This window comes from Dendrobium catenatum, unplaced genomic scaffold, assembly GCF_001605985.2.
Source record: "Dendrobium catenatum unplaced genomic scaffold, ASM160598v2 fragScaff_scaffold_853, whole genome shotgun sequence".
Lineage (NCBI taxonomy): Eukaryota > Viridiplantae > Streptophyta > Magnoliopsida > Asparagales > Orchidaceae > Dendrobium > Dendrobium catenatum.
Window position 1 is genome coordinate 2,258,033 of NW_021319315.1, and position 21,357 is coordinate 2,279,389.

At 38.1% G+C, this 21,357-nt stretch overlaps 1 protein-coding gene across 1 annotated transcript in view; it reads left to right on the forward strand.

The window, feature by feature from the left end:
- LOC110110387 overlaps window positions 1-21,357 on the forward strand; it is a 30,978-nt gene that overhangs the window by 2,802 nt on the left and 6,819 nt on the right. The window contains exons 3-5 of the mRNA XM_020841831.2: window positions 15,487-15,542; window positions 15,664-15,897; window positions 16,806-17,097. Coding sequence (XP_020697490.1) covers window positions 15,487-15,542; window positions 15,664-15,897; window positions 16,806-17,097 — 582 coding nt within the window. The remainder of the gene's footprint in view (window positions 1-15,486; window positions 15,543-15,663; window positions 15,898-16,805; window positions 17,098-21,357) is intronic.

The following is a 21,357-nucleotide window of genomic DNA, read 5'->3' on the forward strand; positions in this document are numbered from 1 at the left end:
GGCTGATTTATGGTTCTCCATTTGCTGGAAGCATCTTGAAATTGCAGGGAACCAGCCCACTGCCATTTTGGTTGCTTATAATGAAATTTTGGATGGAGGAGAGAATATTCCCTTCTAATTCCAGACATGGAATTATGATTTGACACTCGCACTCTAGCTAAAATTATATGTTCATCACTCTTAATTTGAAAACATAACTATTGAATTGTACTTTGATGGGGGTTAATGTGGAGTGCAATTTTAAATTATAAAAATGTTTAAGGCTCTATCTTCCTAAACAATGCATAAGGTTTCTTTGATATATAAAAATAACAAACCTCACTTAATATACGCAAATATATATGTCAAATCAAGTAATAAAGTGATAAAGTAGAGTGTCGAACCCACGAGGAAGTATGTTTTTCATCAATCAACTATTATTGCTTACAGTAATTGCAAAATTATCCTACTGAAATAAAATTGTTAGTTGTGGAAATTCAATCACTGAATAAAAATAGTAAAATAATGAATATAATATTTAAATAAAATATTTTGGATTGATGAATATAAATTATATATCTTTTCTAATAAAATTATGTTCTGTAATGTGATTTAGAGCATATGCATCTTTAGATCTCTGTCAAGCTTATAAGGGTGAGAATGATATCTATTGATCTCGTATAATTATATCATCTCTTTAAGAACCTAGCATATTTTACATCCAATGTTTAGGTATGCAAACATACTATTTTAATATTTTTGGTTGTTCTTGCATTCATCCCTCGAGGTTATACATCACACCAGGTTTTAACTGCACATATGAATATTATGTGCATTAAATAAAGAGCGGGATAATATTGAAAATATCATTTAACTTTAGAGCACAAAAATCTTCATTAGTATTTAAAATATTTTCTACATCATCAATCCAAATTTATAGAATTAGCCAGACAATTAAGAAAAGATAGCAAACTCATTTTCATAAAAATCTTAGAAGAATGAAAATACAAGAGAATGATATCACCAAGAAGGATCAATGTATCTCTTTTACACTACTTCCTTAACGTATGGAGTTGCTTAAACAAACACTGACTAAAACACTTTAATGATTGTATTTAGTACTTCTCTAATCTCTCTTAGATTTTACTCTTACAGAGATATAAAGAAATACTTTGAAAAGTACTTAATACAAGTGTCTGAATTCTCTTACAAATATAACATAATGATTATTCATAGGAACACACAAATTAGACAACTAGTGTTGTGGCGCTTGAAAGATTGGCGCCGCAATGCTCATAAAATGAACTTACACCGCTGTGCTGATGTTTGTGCTCCATTGCGACACCTACTAACGTGTATCGTTTAGTTAGTGAACAGTCACGCCATTTCGCTGACATATCATGTATTGAAAGTTACAACTACTATATTACGGTGCTGCTGATTTTGAACGCAACAACGCCTTAGTGAAAATTTTGGTATTGATGATTATGACACCGTGACGCTTGAAATAAGTGAACATTGCACTGCGAAGCTGATCATTTTGACGCTGCGAAGCTGTCCATCAGAGAAGTCAGTGTCGTCGTTTGTAGCGCACTGGTGGTGCCTTTAATGGCGCTGCGGCATTGTTTTGTCCGACGTCACGATGCTGGATGATACTTAGAATTTGATTTTTTTTTTGTATTTTTCCTGCACAACATAACTAAAATAATATATTTTCATTAAAAATATAACACATAAAATAATACATTATTTACACTTATCAAATTCTCCCAAGCTTGGATTTTGCTTTAAATTTTTGATAGTTGACTCAGTTTTAAGTATTTTGGTTTTTGGTAGTTTTTGATGTCTCTCGAATTTTGAATTTTATGGGCATTTGGGAGATATTTTGAATATTTCGGGTCCACTCCGATTGAAATTTTCTATCAACACGACCATCATCAGAGTATTCATAGGCAATTTCATTTCACTGATTGAACCTTATCGACTATGTCTACTACCGATAAAGGATCAGATTTGTTGTGGGCTTCAGGCCTTTATTAGTGAATTTTTCTTATTATAGACCTTGAAGGTCTAATATGAACGTATAAAACAAATGTCCCGGTCAACACCGCGATCGTATATTTGTTTGATAGTTTTATCCACTCATATAGGAGGATCGGGCTTGAACTTAAGTTTATTTCCTGACTTGCGCAACATCTTCAGACATCACGTGTGTTCATGCATCACGCCCGTTGGACCCCATCCGGGTATTTAGTGGGCATTTTCGTAATTATCTATTGAATCTTGTCGACTCTATCTAATTGTTGACAGAGAGTCGGGTTTGTTGACGGTTTTATGCCTTTACTAGTATATTTTCTTCTTATAGATCTTGAAGGCCTAATATGAATGTATAAAATAAATATCCTGGTCGGTGCTACGACTGTACATTTGTTTGATGTTTTGAGCCGTGTCGACTCCTCTCTACCCACATAGATGAATCGTGCTCGAACTTAACTTCATTTATTGACCCGCGTAGCATCTTTATACGTCACGTGTGTAAATACAACATTCTCTCCGGGGTCCATGCAGGTATATGATTAGATACATATTTTCTTGACTTTTGCATTTATGTGTATACATGTTGCATTGTATGTGTGAGGGCAATTTGAAATATTTAACACAGATTAGCTGTACCAGCAACCATCATTTAAATGTGTGCGACGTTCTATTTTAGAGCTTGTAGACGTCTTTTGTCTGTTTGTATGAGCGTTGCGAATTCGGTGGCGTGACGTGTGGTTTATTGGGTCTCTTTTGGGATTTAGTAAACGCCTTATGTCTGCTTGTATTCATGTTGCAGATTCGGTGGTGTGGCGTTACATTAGGGTTATTTACTCGTTGCTTTATACATATATACTGTTGTGCATTAACGAATCTCCTTCACTAACGAGTCTCTTGCGGTTTGTTGTAGACGCTTGCATCTATTGTTGTTCTTTCACATTTGCCCACAGAAAGCATGCTGAATGTATAACGGGCTTCCTTCAGTAGCTCGTAGGCATTTACATTTGCAGCAGTCATTTGACATTTTGCTCGTAGATGACATTTGATGTGTATGGCGGGTCTCCTACAAGGGCCCGTAGACACTAACCCGCTATACACTTGCATTTGCTACATGTCATCTGTCTTCATTTGTAAGAGATCTGTGCATTTGCCTTTCATTGAGTGTTTATTGACTGTGAGAATGTTGTAGTATTCACCACCTCTTACTAAGATAACTTGTGGGTGTTGCTTTATATGTGTTGCAGGCATGTTCCCTTTGACCGCAGATAATACATTGTACATATATCTGTATTCATCGAGGGCCAGCCGTCCTTGCAATATGTTTGTTGTTGCTGGCTGTAGAAGCATCTTGACATTTATTGCATATCGTTCGTCGTACCTGTGGGTGGATTACTATATGCATGAAATGTCTTCTACTTTTGTTTGTAATTATCTGTATGCATTGTGGGCCTTCATTCTTGCTTGTAAGTAACATGTCACATATGTACCTATGTGCACAAGTGATTCCTTATATTCACAACCTATCCCCTATCATCATTTGCATGCAAGTCGTTATGTTCATCTGCAAATGGCTGTTCACCACCAGTTGAGCTATATTTGCTGCTAATTCCTTCATTGCTCGTTGGCATTCATATCTCAACTAGTGTGCTCTACATGAATGAGTCACACTATCCATTAAAAGTTTCACATTATGGTTTGCAAGTATGTCATCAGTTTTCGTTGATTATGACTTATAGATGAGCCATATCAACGATTGCGAGCCTTTCAATATCTTTAAAAAAAGTTTGTGGTCCATGCCATAATTTTGTTCATTGTTACTTGTACTTCAAACATTCTTACAATTCTTTAATATTCATTTAAAAGCATTGTATCATTGCATGCATTTCAACTGGCAATGATACCCTTTAACATCTATTGGAAGTCTTGCATTATTGCTTGTAAGAAGCTTCAATATGTTCACTGTATATTGCCCTCCTTTGCTTGTAGATGGCCTGCCTCATTTGTATGAAGGAATTATCGTAACCATTGCATGTCGGTTGTCGTTGTCCCCAGGAAACTGTTATATTCATCCATAGGAAAGGGCTTCGCTGTATTCATTGCATGTTAATTAAGTTCAATGTTCTAAGTTATTTTAACTTAAGTGTTCTGCATTGAGTAGCTTGTTCACTATTTATCATTTGCTTGTTCATCAACATTCATTTAAATGACTCGGGCTGTTTTTTAGTATTCACACTTTTATTATGATTATACGTTTAATGTTTTAATATTCAGTTCCATGTTATTTTTGTTCAAGTTCATATCCTCTATTTGTATTGTTCAGGTTCAAGCCCATAGTGCATTTTGTAAATTTACAAGTCCCCTGTGTTCATTTTTTGTCCCATGCTGTTCATTTAAATTCAAATAAGGTTCTTTGTTGTTTGTATAAGTCATGTGCATTTCAGTGTGAATTCTGGTAGCTTCCTGGCGTCTCCTCGTTTAGGGAAAATTTACTGCAGTCAGGCCTTCCCTTCTATGCTACGAGAGCGCTTCAGGTAGGTGTTGAGTAACACCGCGACTGTAATCTTCAATCCCACAATGCTATGAGAGCACTTAGGGGTCTTCGAGGTACCTGTTTCAAAAAAGGCATAGTTTTCTTTCCCTGTCGGCAGTGAGGCGCACGGGTACTTAAGAATCGTCCCCTTCATGCAACGAGAGCGCTTAGAGGCTTACCCGTCTTGCCGCAAGAGTCGCACCGGGTTTCCTCCCACTATGGTACGAGAGCAATAGGGTGGTCTGCCAGCGCACCGCTAGCGCCGAATGTGGGGTTTAAATTAAGAATTTTATACATTTGAAAGTGGTGGCGGTGACGGCGGTGAGAAATGTGCACAAAACCCTCTCCCCCTCTTTTTTTGCTCATCATCATTCTTTTTATCATCATCACTCTTCCTCTCTTCTTTTTTTTTTTTGGAGACTTTACTCTTTTTTCTCTTTTTTTTTGTATGTATATACACATATATATGTACCATATAAGTACGTGTATATATATATATATATCATCAAATAAAGGTACTAATATGTTAGAACACACTAACTAATAAACAATAATTAATGCTAACAAAAGATGAACAACAAAGAAGAAAATGGAATAGAATTTTACTTTTTTTTGGTGAAGATGGTTGCTTGGAATGGTAGGCTGTGTTTTGAGGTGGGTTGGGCTAATTTGGTGAGTTGTGTGTAGTAAAGAAGGGATAGTGGGCTCAAATAGAATAGGCTTGATGTAGGATTTTTTAGCTGAAGGAATGAGAACAGTTGATTTTATTGTGTGGAAGAGTGAATGGGCTCATGGGCTTTCGAATAGAGCGTGGGCTCCGAAAATTCGGCCCCGGCCTCCCCGCTGCGCTGATTTGCTTTTATCTTTCGGCGAGGGAGTTTTAACGGAATGAACTTCCGGGGTAAATTTTGGAAGGCATATGGGTTTGTAGATAAGACACTACCTAGAGATTTCGCCCTCATTTTGTGAGGACTTTATGATTTGAGTTCTGGTTTCCTATAGGCGCAAGCCCCTATAGTTAATTACCTCTCCTGATCACGAGAGAGAACTTTCGATTAAGGCTAGTCGTCAATCAGATACATAGAGTATACGTGTTATCTGGCATATAGTAGCAGCATTGGTATGAAATTTTGAAAATTTGGATTTGAGAATTGAAGAGTTGGATTTGGATTTGGAATTTGGGTTGGAAGATTTGGAGATTTGATATTTAAAAATGAAAATTACACCATCTTATACTTAAAGCGGATGGTGGGGGAATGGATGATGGACCCGATCAAGATCCCATGGTTCCGTCATCCCTGGCCATCGTGGTCCCTTGTCTACTTAGTTAGAGGAGGTAGTTGACCCAACCTGACAGAAAGATCTTTGTCGGCAGCCATGGGTTGCTTCGTCCAAGGGGACCTTGTAGACTTGGGATGGGTATTTACCTAAGGGGACAAATTTGAATCCACCTTAGCTAATAGAGGGCTTTGTGCCCTATCGATCATATCCTATTGATTCATATCTCAAGAATTTGATGCCAATAAGGAACGTATCGGCGCTGGCCATAACCGGTATTTCGTGGTGCCATTTGGCGGCAAAACCCACTCGGTTTAGAGGGCCCTGGGTCATAACCGTTTATCCTGCGGTGCCATTTGGCGGCAAAACCACCGGTTAGAGGACACGTACCACGTCCTTATTGGCATGAGATTGTTTGAGAATGAATCATAGTGATATTTTCAACTAGGCATTTGGCTCTTTGTGAGCAGAAGTAGTTTTTAATTTGTCCACTCCGACAAACTATTGCGTATGGCGAATGAATTTTGCTTTAAGTGGGTTGATGGATTTATTTCATTTTAAATATTTTTGAGATTTTTGGAATTTTCTGGGATTTTGGGTGGAGCTTTGAAGTATTTGAAATGGACTTTAGGAGACACTTGAAAGTATTTGGGAACCCCTCCGGTTGAAATCTGCATTCAACACGGCCATCATCGGGGTGTTCGGGTCATTTCTCTTTTATTGATTGAATCTTGTCGACTCTATCGAATTATCGATAGAGGATCGGATTTCGTATGTTTTATGTCCTTATTAGTGAATTCGTATTGCTATAGACCTTTGAAGGCCTAATATGAATGTATTAAACAAATATACTTGTCACCATCACCGTACACTTGTTTGATTGTTCAAACCCTGTCGACTTCTATTGACCCGTATAGAAGGATCGGATCCGAACTTGAATTCACTTATTGACCTGCGCAGCTTCCCTAGACATCACGTGTGTACCAATAACACGCTCGTCGGGGCCTATGCGGGTTCTATAATGACTCTTACCCCTTTTAGTGTTCATATGTGTATACAAACTACGGTGCACATATGAGGGTACTTTGAAAGTATTTGTAGACGTCTTCTGTCCGCTTGCATAGAAGTTGCAGATTCGGTGGCGTGGCATAGCAGCTTCTGGATCAATTGTTCGCTGCTTTGTATAGGTAGACTATCGTGCACTACTTGTTACTTTTTGCAGGTGGATCATAGTGCACTAACGAATCTCCTGCTTTACATTTGCAGTGTAGTCGTTTAGTATTTTGCTTATGGATAATAGATGGGGTATACGACGGACCTCCCACAATGACTCGTAGGATCTTGCATTTGATACAATCATTTTTGTATTTTGTTTGTAAACAGTACATTGGGTGTAGAACAGATCTCCTACAATAGTTCGTAGGAGCTTGCATTCACTGTGATATTCTCCCTTGTAGGTAGAAGATCCATTAAGCCTTTGATACATCTTCCGCCGTAGTTTGTAGATAGGACTGATGTATTTCAACATAGGTAGAAAGAGGGTTGTATCCTCCACAATTATCTTACTTCACTTGTGGGCTTACCACATTGATTTTGTATAAATATCACTTGTAGGGACTTCATGGCAGTCATTGCATTTATTTTATGTTGTGCACCATCATTTATAGGAAGAATTATTGTTTGCATGTTGATGTTTGCATTTTGTAGCATCGATTTCTCATACCCTCCATCATTTATTCCGAAGCTTCATGGAAGTATTATGGCTTGGCAAGCATTGATGTTGACTCCATTACTCTTGATGAATCTTCAACTACCATAGGAATTTTTCTATTCATCACAACTCATCTAAAATTGCTTGCGAATACATTGCATTCCTCCATTCAATTGAGATGATCATTGTAGGCTAATTATAATTGCTCAAATAAGCTTTACACCAAAGCTTGTAATGGGTGATTGTTTGCTTGCTTGGATGAAATTCAGATGGATCACCCTCTCTAATTAGTGTTTGCAACTCCTAATGGAATGATAATTCATTAATCTTTATTGAGAGTTTATTGCTATGATCCAAACTCAAGCTTCGCTATAATTCAAGTTCTATGTACAAGTTTGAATCCTTGATCAGACTTGATTCAAGTCTTTTGTTCACTCAAGTTTGATTTGAGTTCATATTCCTTTAGTTCAAATTCATGTTTAGGTCCACTATGCTTGATCAAGTCCAAGCTTACAAATTTCAAGCTTACAAGTTTTAAGCTTACAGGTCCAAGCTTGCAAGTTCTCTTGCTTATGTTCAAATCAAGTTCTATGCTTATGATTCAAGTTCTTACTTGAGTTCAAGTAACCAACTCAAGTTATCGTTCTTGTTTTAGTTCAAAGTGCAAATTCAAGTTCTCTTGTAGTTGTTCAAAACTACAATCTCAAGTCAAAGTTCTTTCAGGTTCAGATTGAATCCAAACCAAAGTCTTCTTCATTCGTTTGAGCTTCTTATAGTCCAAGTTCTTTGTTCAAGTTCTATATCCACAAGTTTGAGTTGAAAATGAGTCATTGCTGAAGTTCAAATGAGAGTCCAAGTTCATATTCATTTCAATTAGAATTGAATTCATTTGGGTTCAAGTTCATTTAAGTAGATTGAATCAAGTTCACAAGTCCGAGTCCACTGTTCTATCAAATTCAAAGGTTCACAAGCTGAGTCCAAGTTTGATCGTCCTTTGAGTTCAATTAAGTCCAAATGTAGCATTGCGTTCACTCGAAATTTCGGCAGCCTTCCAGCGTCTCCCCTGTTTAGGGGAAAACTACGGAAAACTGGGCCTTTCCCACCACGCTAAGAAAAGCGTGTATGGTAGGTGCCCGTGTAATTTTTGATCCCCCACCATGCTAAGAAAAACGTGTATAGGCGGGGTTTCCAAGGCGATATGAACTTCGAAGAAGGGATTTTAGGTGATTACCCGCTTCGTCGCAAGCGTCGGCACGCACGTCCTCCCACCACACTAAGAAAAGCGTGTATAGGTGGTTGTTTTGTCTCGACAAATGCGTTGAAACGGGTTCTCGGAATTTTAGGGTTTATGAGTGGTTATATCTTAGCGGGGTCGACGGTGTTGGCTCAAAAATCGAGGGAGTGAAGCATAATCTCTTTTTTAATGCTTATAATTAACTAAATAATCATAATTATTTTTAATTAATAATTATAATTAATTAAAATAATTAATTATAACTTATTTAAAATTAATTAAAATAATCCAAACCGACGGGAAGAGAACGTTCGGAGGAGGCTCGGGCAGAAAAGAGGCATGTAGGATCGACTCCTCCCTCCCCCTCTCTCTCTCTCTCTCTCTCTGAGATCGGGATCGGGCCCGGCGGGAAGAAGCAATGGTAGGTGGAGAGGGAGATATGGTTGTGGCTTGGAGTCGAGAGAGGATCAGCAGTGGAAGTTTACGGGAGAGGAGCGAATGGAAGAAGGCTTTTCGTGTGTGCAGCGGAGGCTTTGGTCACGTTTTATAGAGGCGAATGGGGTAACGATCGAGGCAATAATGCAGGATTTGCGCCGGGTTTGCGGAGAAGTGATGCGAACGGCGCCGGATCAGCGCGACCTCAGCATGATTCGAGGATTCGACGGGTATGAAGTTTGCACGTTAGATTTCTTCCTTCTTTTTTTTTTTTTGTTCTCTGTGTATTGGTTAACATATAGGTGTGTTATGGCCTATGGGCAAGTTGGAGACTTTCATATGAGAGGGGTGATGAGGACATTGAAGCTTGGAAAGTCTATCAGAGACGTGGCCGACCACGACTGAGTCGTATTATGTATTTATCTTTTATTGTTTTATGTTATGTTGTATTTGTTTTGTTATCTTTTTCCGCTTTTACCCCTTAAGGGAGGTCGAAGCCCAAAGGGCGTTGTCGTCTTTTATTTCTTGAGTCCTTTGTACGAGGCTATATATAGCCCTTATGTTTTCTTTTGATGCTTAATGATTGAGTGTTAAAATTTTTTTTCATTGTTTGAGTTCTTTGTGAGATCTTGAGAATGCTTGGAGAGAGAGAGATCCCTAAGAGAGGGAATTTCGATCACCCACCAACCTTGGAGACGACCAGGTTCGTGGTTCTTCTTCTTTATCTATCTTTCCCTTTGTCTTCTTCACCTAGTCGCCGACATAAAGTTCTCTAAACCCCTAGGCCACCGACAACCTAATCCCCCACACCACTCACCGGCTTCATCCCATCACCACCCCTCCACCGAAATCCCCACAAGCCCCCCCAACCTAGCTGCCGGCCACACCTCTCCCATCTTCCTTCCATAATTCAAATCCCTTCTTGAATATCTTCCGTAAGTGTTCACTCTATAGGAAGGTCTAATTTTAAATTTCAAAATAATTTGAATTTGAAATTTCTTTCCTAATTTAAGAAATATATTTTAGGAAAGTAACTAAATTAAATCCTATTTGAATTTCAAATTAATTTGGATTTAATTAAATCTTTCCTGATCCCTAAATCCAAAATAAGAAACCCAAATCTCTCCCCACAATCCCCTCCTAACCCCTTGAAGCCGCCAACCCCCCTATGGAATCCTTTGAGATTTGTTTCCAAAACCACTAAGCTCTCTCTTGGAAATAATTCCTATTTTCCCCACCTCTCTTTGCCCGAAATTGTCAAGAGCTCCACCTCCTTAATACTTTCCAAAAACTTATATTTAGCTTTGGAAATAAATCCCCAAACCCCCTCTTGCCGTTGCCCCTCCCTCTCTTTATCTTCTTTAATTATTCTCAATCAAGGAATTAATTAAGGAGATGTTTGAAATACTTTTCCCCCACAAAATCTGAACCAAAACTTCAATTCCTCTCCCTCATTCAGTGGCTGGCCATCCTTCTCTCCTTCCCCCGTTAAAATCTAGAGTGAATCTTCTTTCTCCCTAGTGGAGTCTCCAAGGGAATCAACATTGATCTTTGTTTACACATCATTCTTTCAAAGCCAATGAATGACCGATCCAGAGCTTGACTACGGTTTTGCTTACGACGAACAAGGGCATGTCAACATCCTCCACTCTACTTTCTTCGACTTCAACCCGGAAGTTGATAACTCTATTGAAAGTACGTGGACCATATCATCTTCACACTAGCGGAGGCCATCTACGAGCAACTTGCCAACGTCCAGTGGCAAGTTGTTTTCGGACAACCCCAAGGGTGAACTTCTTCCCCTTTTCATTTAATTTTCCTAATCCGCTCATCTTGTAGGTGGTGATCTAGTCGCAAGGAATCGTACTTCGCCTTCTACCTAAGCTTAATAAACGTGGGATTGAGTGTGCTTTCTATGTTGTTATCTTATTGTTAGATTAAAGATTTTTGTTGAAAACTACTTAATTCGCATGTTGTTGAAATTCTAAGTTGTTTTTATAATCCAAGTGTTTGACATGTGACTTGGCCTAAGCGTAGCTACCCCTCTTACGTTTTCTTTTATCGTTTTGATTGCTAATACTTTTAATCATAATTGTTTTTATCAAGAAGTCATGCAAGTTCTTGTTGCATACATTTAAAAGCACTGTAGTCCTGCATCATTTGATATTAGAGCATGATTTGCTCTTAGTGTATGTATTAGGAACCATCGTAGAGTTTTCTTTATCATTGTTACGCTTGGCTGGTGAGTGTCGAGGAGAGGAAATCGGGAGGCGGATGGAAAGAAAGTGGTGGACGTGCCAACAAGAGGTTGTCGAGGTGCTTGTCGACGGGGTCCATGAATCCTTGGAATTTTTGTAATGTTATGCCGATGCAAGCAAATTGAACTTCCGCTTGTAGAGATTTCTCAATTTCAGAGAATTGTGAGTCTTAATTGGATTGCATGGTACATAAAGCTTCCGCCGAATCTGTCTTCTTCATCTTGAGACATTGATTAAGGTATCCACACAGTTGAAATCATAATCTTCTTCTTGAAAGGAGAATTTGTGCTTAATAGGGGTGTGAGAGAAGCCAAGAAGGGCATCTTGGGTTCAAGAATATGATCCCAAAGTCTGCTGATAGGGCTTGTTTGTCCCTAAAAACATCTGCTGGGAACATTGTGAGATGGTGGAATTGATTCTTGAAGATGCCAATGGGGCGGACCATAGTTTAAAATTGCGCAATAAGAGTGCGTCTCTGTGCAATTTAACCCCCAAGTTGCCTCATTGCTTAAGCAATTTTGAGTCTAGGTGAGACTTACGCCTCAGAATCCATGAGGCGTGTCTCAGAGGCCTAATTGCACAATAATGGATGAGGCGCACGCCTCATAGAGCCGGGTCCCACCCACTTAAGTTCCTAATTAAAAAAAAAACCTATTTGCTCAGTACTGCTCGGTACCGGAACTCGATATTGCTCGGTATTACTTGGTACCGAAACTCAATACCACTCAGTACCTCTCCGCAATGCTCGGTACCATGCTCAGTATTAATGCTCGATACTGCTCAGTACCGAGGGGTATCGAATGGTACCAAGTGACATCGAGAAGCTAGAGAAAGCTTTAAAACAACTCTTACAATAAAGCGGAAATCCCCCGCAGGGGTGCTGCCCCTTGGCCCTGCGACTTGACCGGGCAGGTCGAACCCCGCCAGGGGGCAGTGCCCTCTTGGACCCTCGACATATCTGCGACAAAGATTCAAGGTATGATTTTTCAAGTTATAGAAAATCTAGGGTTTAAAGTTTTTTGAGATTTTTTATTTGATTTTGTATTTGTGTATTAGGAAACATGGTTAGGGGAAAAAAAGTGGGTAATATTGAAGATGATAAAGATTTGACATTCATAGATACAATTAGAGATGAAGATGACTCCCTTGAAGACTCATTTAGTGATGGGACATGATTGAATTTTAGATGTTCTTTTTTATTTGTACTTTGAGAGTTTTGATAGACTAAAATTTGTGATTTTGTATTTTGAATTATGCTATGAGAGGCATATATTGCATATATTTTATTGTTTTCCGCTAATTTCACTTCTCATTTAGATGTTTTAATTGTATGATAGACTATTACTATTTTACATGCTATAATACTTAAATTCTTATTTACCCAATTCTTTGTTCGTGAGGCTTACGCCTCGCCTCATGAACGAAAAATGCCTCGAGGCTTATTTACGTAATTTTAAACCTTGGGGGGACAGTAGGGTAGATTGGCAACACTTGCTAAAGTCACATAAACAGTAGGGTAGATTGGCAGACAGTAGGGTAGATTGGTGGACAGCAGGGTAGAAGTTTAGAAAGTTGGATTGAGTCACCTAGAAGGAGGGCATTGCATGGGTGCTGGAGTTGCCAATTGTGGTGGTGTGAGAGGAATAAAACACAACAACAACAACAATTTGGTATGCTTCTTGATTGAATCAAGTAGGGGTGTCAAAACAGGTTGGCGGGTTGGGTTTGGGTCAACCCAAAATGACCCGGTCAAGTATGGGTCAACCCGAAATGACCCGACAGGGTCAGGTTTGGGTCAACCCGAAATGACCTGGCAACCCAACTAACAAGCCAAGTAGCCAACAATGACAAGGAATACATTCCTTTATTCCTTTAAAAGAAGAACTAATTAACCCTAAAAAATACAAAGCTCTAAAAAATTGAAAGTATAATTGGGATAAAAATGATGCCCTGATGATAAATGAAACAAAAAAACGGGAGGTCCAACACAAACTTAGACAAGATCATTCGAAAGAGCAAGAGCTAACAAATAATGAAAAAAAAAAAAATCATAAATAAAAAAACTAAAAAAAAACTATCCGCTAGTCATGACTTACGAATATAGCAGCCAACAAGAAACGAACTAAATGAAATAAAACTTAAGAGGAATCGAAACCAAGAAAAGCTCTGAGCTGTACTATGGAGGTGGAGGAGACTAGAGACAGAGGAGAGGAGAGGGGAGAGTTGACAGATGAGAGACAATATGCATAGAAATGAATAGCAGGCCAACGACTGATATGCGTAGAAATGTATAGAGCATATACCATAAACCTAAATCAGATGGCTCGCCGCTCACATGATCTCACCGCTTGGTGCCCTGCGTTAATTCGGGTTAAAATCGTATTTTCAGGTTGATCCGAACCTAACTCGGAATTTCAAACATGTTGGAATTGGAGGCCCGATCCCGGCCTGCTTTCAAAATGGGTTGACCCTAACCCGAAAAATTAGGGTTGGTTTCGAGTTGAGTTTTCGTGTCGTGTCAATTTTTGACACCCCTAGAATCAAGAAGGTTATGGCACCTTTTGAGTAGGTGTGAACTCCTTAAGAAGGTGGGGAAAAGATACGAGACGTGAGAAGAGAAGAAACGTAATTATTATTTTTCTCTACCAAAATTATGACAAATGGGAGTTATTTATAGGTTTATACATGCGGTTTAAAGGGGTCGGTTGTGTAAATAATTATAATAAACCCAGTTACTATAAAAGACCGACTGGTATGGGTTCAGTTATTTTTTTTTTTTTAAATTGTGTTTGTTTAGTCCTTAGATTGGTTTCTAGTCTGGCTCTTGTATTCCGACAGTTATTGGGTCCTTTGATTTTGTACAGCATAGAGGTTGTCTTTTGATGCTATCTTCTTCCTTCCTCATCGGTGGTACACTATAATGTTTGAATTATTGTCATTAGCTTGTTCTTTTGCATTTTTGAGCCATTCTTCACTTTGATTTTGTATTATATTTGCATCCAAGGGAATATTTTGGTGCTTAAAAAACAATCGCTATGAGGTATAATTTTAGTAGTAATAGATCTAATGGGGGGTTTGTGACTTTGAGCGATCAAGTCATTAATAAAAGTACACGTTTTAGATATCTTGGGTCTATTGTTCAGAGTGATGGTGAAATAGATGGGAATATTATTAATAGAATTCAAGTTGGATGCATGAAGTGGAGGAATGCATCGAGCTTGTTGTGTGATAGAAAAGTACCACTTAAACTTAAGGAAAAATTTTATAAGTTGCTGGTTAGACTTGCAATGCTTTATGGTGCAGAATGTTGACCATCAAAAGGGAAGCATAATATTAACTTAAGTGTTGTAGAGATGAGGTTGATTAGGTGGATGAGTGGCTTTACTCTTAGAGATAGGATACAAAATGAGCATATACATGAAAAGGTTGGAGTAGCTCTAGTGGCAGATAAGATTAGAGAGAGTCGTCTTAGATGATTTGATCACATAAAACGGCGGCCTTCCGATGACCCAATTAGGAGAGTAGATGTATTAGATTTAACCTATGTTAAGAAAGGTAGAGGTAGACCTAAAAAGTCTTGGTTAGAAAATATTAGTAATGACTCTTCTTTATTAGATCTAAATGAGAATTTGACTCTTAATCGGACACAATGGAGAAAAAGGATTCATCTATCTGACCCCACGTATTGGGATAAAGGCTTGTTGCTGCTTTTGTTGTTGTAAACAATCGCTATGAAGGAATAGATGATGAAGAAATATAAAGCCAATCATTCAAATAATTGGGATTGAACTAATGATGATGATGCATGGATATCCTTTCTTTGAATCTATACTGTTGAATATATTTCTCTTTTGGTTTTCTCGTCCAGAATGTTACCTATTTTTTTTATTTCAAATAGTATATTTATTTCTGATGAGCTGAGGATGCATCGTGTTCTTGGATGTGAAGTTTAAATTTATTTGCTATGTTACTTTCTTGTTATTCGATCCTTTCCAAATTTTTTTTTTTTCTCCTCTTCATGTAGGCAGTTGAATTGGGAAGAAAGATGCTCAGCCAGCACTTCTTCAGACATGTACTTGAGTATGTTTTTTGAAGAATAATATCCTCAATCCTTTATATTGTGGAGTGGAGTTGAGGCTACATATTTTCTTGATCGTTTTAGCTGTTTTTTCATTTCATTATTTTCCTTTGACTTATACAGCGACAATATCTTTGAAGATAGTGGCCACTTGTATCGTTTTTTGGAAGATGACCCCACCATAATAACTCAATGCTACAATGTCTCAAGGGACAGAATTGATGTTCAACCTAAGCCTATCATTGAAATTGCATCAAGCTTGAGATTGTTGTCCTATGGTATATATGAAGCTTACGTATCTGAAGATGGAAATCATGTTGACTACGAAAGCATTTATCATTCTGAGGAGTTCAAAAGGTGGGCTCAATTTTACCATATATTAGCAAGAATTTAGTGAATAGAAGAATGTGTGCTTGTAACTTGATATTTGTTGACTATGGTATTTTCATTTTCAATAATTTGTCTATAACCTTTGTCAAATCATCGGTAAATTATCCATTTTGCTCAGTAGTCATATAACTAATATGAACTAGCCTTATTATCTCTGCAGATTTTCCTTGTCTTTCAGCCTCATAATTTCAGCGGAAACCCATCAACTAGCCTTATTAATGCTTTTGATAAGCTTCATCGTGATTTTTTTTTTTTCTGGAAATATGTTATTCTTTTGATATCTAGAAATTCCTTTCAGGTAATATGGTTTGGGATTTCATAAGCAGGTTCAAGCCCCATATATTTCATATCATCTGATAAACATTTTGTTTAATCGGTCATCATTCAATTCTTCCCACAAAGCTCTTGTTTAGTTGGCTATATCATTTAATTATCCATATATCATGCATTTTATTGTTTTTTTTGAAGTTCACATTGTGCATTTAAATTTCCATATGATGAACTTGATTCTATAGTAAGTTTCTTCTTTCCTTTTTCTCTGAGTTGTGATTAATTAGAGGAATTTAGTTAAAGAAAGCTTAATTTTGATGGTTTGAACTGTTCTTTTTAATTTTTTTTTTTCAGGAAGTTGACAAGAGCTATCTATAACAACCAAATACATTATTTTCTTTTCTTTGATATTTGTTTTATTTCTTTTATTTTCTTTTCTTTGGGGGATGACCTATAAGTGTTGGCCCTACCATATACTGGACCTGTCAGTTGCTTGTATGCTACACTTTGAAAAGGCATTGGCGAATTTATGATGTTGGTCAAGAGCATGATTTTTGCAAAATTAAATAGAAATATTGTTTGATTTGTTGAGATTTTTTTTGTAGGTACTTAAGAATAATAGAGGAGCTTGAAAGAGTGGATTTGGACTGCCTATCAAGGGAAGAAAAACTTGCCTTTTTCATAAACCTATATAACATGATGGTTATCCATGCCATATTGACATACGGTTTCCCTGTTGGACCCTTGGATAGGAGAAAGTTTTTGGGAGATTTCAAGTATGTTATAGGTGGGTACTCCTACTCCTTGTCAGCTATACAGAATGGTGTTCTACGAGGCAACCAACGGCCTCCATACAACCTCACCAAGCCTTTCGGTCCAAAAGACAGACGCTCTAAGGTGATTTTTTTTTTCAGTAATATATTTTTAGAAATACATGCACTAAATGCTATGTTTTATTTTTTCCAATCATACAGGAGTGGGAAAGAGGCTTGTCGTTGTTATAGATCATACAATAATGCATTCTTTAGTTAAATATTATTAGTCTAAAGCACGCTTGTTCAAATAAAATCTGATTGTGTAGGCTCACTCAAACATGTAGATGAATATGTGGGCTCTTCTCATCAATTCATGGGTACGTGAATAAATTCATTAATTCATTAAAGAGGCTTGTCGTTTCATACATTGTTTCTCAAGGGGTAGGGGTAGGGTAGAGAAGGCTTCTCAAAATTTTTTTTTTTATTTAGAGTGAGATGTCGATAAAAAGAGAATGAAAGGGTGGCCTATTATTTTCTTATAGAGAGAGGGAATTGTGGGCTCCGAAAATTCGGCCCCGGCCTCCCCGCTTTTCTTTTTATTCTTCGGCGAGAGAGTTTTAACTGAATAAGTTCCGAGGTAAATTTTGGAAGGCAGATGGGTTTGTAGATAAGACACTACCCAGACATTTCACCCTCATTTTGCGAGGGATTTATGATCTGAGTTCTGGTTTCCTATAGGCGCAAGCTCTTATAGTTAATTACCCCTCCCAATAATGAGAGAGAACTTTTGATTAAGGCTAGTCATCAATCAGATACGTAGAGATACGCGTTATCTGGCATATAGTAGCAGCATGGGCTTAGGAAATTTGGGAGTTGGATTTGAATTTGGGAATTTGGAAAAAAGGTTTGATAGTTTGAAGAATTGATATTTAAAACAGAAATTGCACAATCTTGCACTTAAAGCGAATGGTGGGGGAATAGATGATGGACCCGATCAAGATCCCATGGTTCCGTCATCCCGGGCCATCGTGGTCCTTGGTCTACTTAGTCAGAGGAGGTAGTCGACCCAACCTGACAGAAGGATCCTTGTCAGCAGCCATGGGTTGTTTCGTCCAAGGGTATCTTGTTTACCTCGGTTGGATATTTACCTAAGGGGACAAATTTGAATCCACCTTAGCTAACAGAGGGCTTTTTGCCCTATCGATCATTTCCTATTGATTTATATCTCAAGGATTTGATGCCATTAAGGAGCGTATTGGTGCTGGCCATAACCGGTATTTCGTGGTGCCATTTGGCGGCAAAACCACTCGGTTCAGAGGGCCCCAGGTCATAACCGTTTATCCTGCGGTGCCATTTGGCGGCAGACCGCCGGTTAGAGGACACGTACCACGTCCTTATTGGTAGGAGATTGTTTGAGAATGGATCCTAGTGATATTTTCAACTAAGCATTTAGCTCTTTTGTGAGATGAAGTAAATTTTAATTTATCCACCTCGACAAATTATTGTGGAGGGTGGATGGATTTTGCTTTAAGTGTTTGGGTGGTTGGATTTTAATTTTAAATATTTGGATTTTGGGATTTGTGGAATTTTGGACTTTTATGGGTATTTAGACTTTGTGAAGTTTTGGATGTTTGGAATATTTGGGTGGAGCTTGAAAATATCTGTGAACCCCTCCGATTGAGATAAACATTCAACACGATCATCATCGGGGTGATCGTCATTTCTCTATGTTGATTGAATCTTGTCAACTCTATCGAATTATCGATAGAGGATCGGATCTAATTATTTGGAATTTTGTGCCTTTATTAGTGAATTCATATTGTTATAGGCCTTGAAGGCCTAATATGAATGTATTAAAACAAATATACCGGTCGCCATAACCTTATATTTGCTTAATGGTTCGAACTCTGTCAACTCCTATTGATCCGTATAGAAGGATCGGGTTCGAACTTGAATTCACTTATTGACCCGCGCAGCATCCCTAGACGTCATGTGTGTACCATTAACACGCTCGCCGGGGCCCATGCAGGTCTTTGGGGGCATCTTATAATTATACCCTGTTGACTCCCTTTTACTTTCTTAGGAGGATCGGGTTCAAATTTGATAACCCGCGCAGCATCCTTAGACGTCATGTGTGTACCAATAACATGCTCGCTGGGGCCCATGCTGGATTTATGATTGCTTTTACCCCTTTTAGTGTACCTATGTGTATACAAACTACGGTGCACGTGCGGGGGTATTTTTGGAATGCTTGAAAAGTCTTCTACAATAGCCCGTAGAGATTTGCATTTTGATGTAGTCATCTCTTAGCCTTCATTAGAGATCATTCAAATTCATCCCTTCGTTGATTGCTCATCTAATTCAATTCTAGTCTATGCCATAGTTTTGTGATCACCTTATATCTTTCACAATCCTTTTTCATTTAGAAGTGAGGATATTCTAACAAGATGAGTTGCAACATGTATGTTGAATGTGATATTGTTGGCCATTAATATTTCCCTTCCATTTGGGATAATCACTTCTTAACCTTTGCAAAGATTGTGTTTTTTGATCATAAGACATTGCTATTGTTAGCTAGTAGCCGTATTTGAACTATAGTATATTCCATATGAATAAATCGTACCATTCATTAGAGACCTCATATGGTAGCAAGTGGTGTTCCAGGTTTTTTATTCAATACTAGCCATCTAATCATTTGGTGTTCATTTGAATGATTTGAACCCTGATTTTGAGAATTGGTTTGAATCTGGCTTAGAATTCAAGTTCATTCCAAGTTCAAGTTCTGATTTGAGTTCAATTTCTATGTCCCCTTCACTTGGTTCAAACCAAGTTCTCTTGCAAATGATTCAAGTTCTGTTCTATATATGTGCTTTAAGTCCTTACTTGAGTTCAATTACTCAAGTCAAATTTGAATCAAGTTCTTTATTCACAAATTTGAGTTCAATGTCAAAGTTCACTTGGCATTCCAATCAAGTTCAAGTATGAACTTATTTCATTTAGATTCAATTATTTGTTGATCATTTGCTTTATGTCCAAATACAAGTCCATTTCTCTGTTTAAGTTTAATGTCAGAGTTCTAGTCCAAATGCAGTTTAGGCTTAAGAAGAGCCTCTTCCCTTTATTCGAGTCCTCTGCTGTCCTTGCAAGTTCAAGTTCTTTATTATTTGCACATTTTTTTTTATTTGGATTCAAGTTTATTTAAGTCCATTTTGTTCAAGTCCAATCTCACATGTCCACCGTTCAATTGAGTCCAAATCAGGTCCGAGTCAAGTCTCACATTCACCTGAAATCTCAGCAGCCTCCCGGCGTCTCCCCCGTTTAGGGGAAAACTACGAAAAACTGGGCCTTTTCCACCACGCTAAGAAAAGCGTGTATGGTAGGTGCCCTCTTTCGAGGACACCGCGACCGTGTATTTTTTGATCCCCCACCACGCTAAGAAAAATGTGTATGGGTATTTAGTACATTTTGCAAGAAAACAGTTATTTCCCCGCAAGCGGGTACTTATGGGTATCCTCGCTTCGTCGTACGCATCGCACCGGGTTCTCATCCCACCATGGTAAAAAAAGCGGGTATATGTGGTTTTTCGGTGCGCTACGAACTTCGAAGAAGGGATTTTAGGTGATTACCCGCTTCGTCGCAAGTGTCGAATTAATTATATTTTGTCTATAATTAATTATTTTTAATTTAAAATTAATCATAACTTAATTTGATTTAATTTATGATTAATCAAAAACTAATTATAATTAATTATATTTTAATATACAATTAATTATATTAATTTAAATTAATTATAAATAAATCATTTTAATTTATAATTTCTGATAAACTAATTATAATTAATTTAACTTAATTATAAATCAAAATAAGATTAAGCCTAATCTTATTAAACAGAGAGTTTAACTCTCTTGAACTCCCTGTTTAAGAGATTTGGCCGAAGAAGCGCACGTGAGGGAGAGCCACCTTTAAAGCCAGCGAGCTTGTTGCTTCCGATCAAAATGGCATATCTCCCGATCCGACAGAACAGGGACGTCGTCAAAGAGGCGGAGTCCTTTAAGGCAGTCGGTTCGGGCTACAGGCGCTGTAGGTCGGGAGTTGGGAAGGAGAAGTAGCGAATGGGAAGGGAGAATCGGGAGCTCTGCGATCGTGTGAGAGTCGGGGAGAGCAGCACCGAAAGCTTTCTTTGGGTTCCCTTTTAACGACGAAACAAACGACAGAATCGAGGTGCTCTCGCGGGATATCCGGACTAGTTCGGCGCCGTTTGTAGAGCTATCGCGGGATTTCATGCTGGATTCATGGATCTGATGGGTTACAGTAGGTATGCATTCGTTTCATTTCCTTTTGGATATTATATGGAGGTTAACAGGAATGTGGATCAAGTAGATAGACGGGGATGGGATCCAAT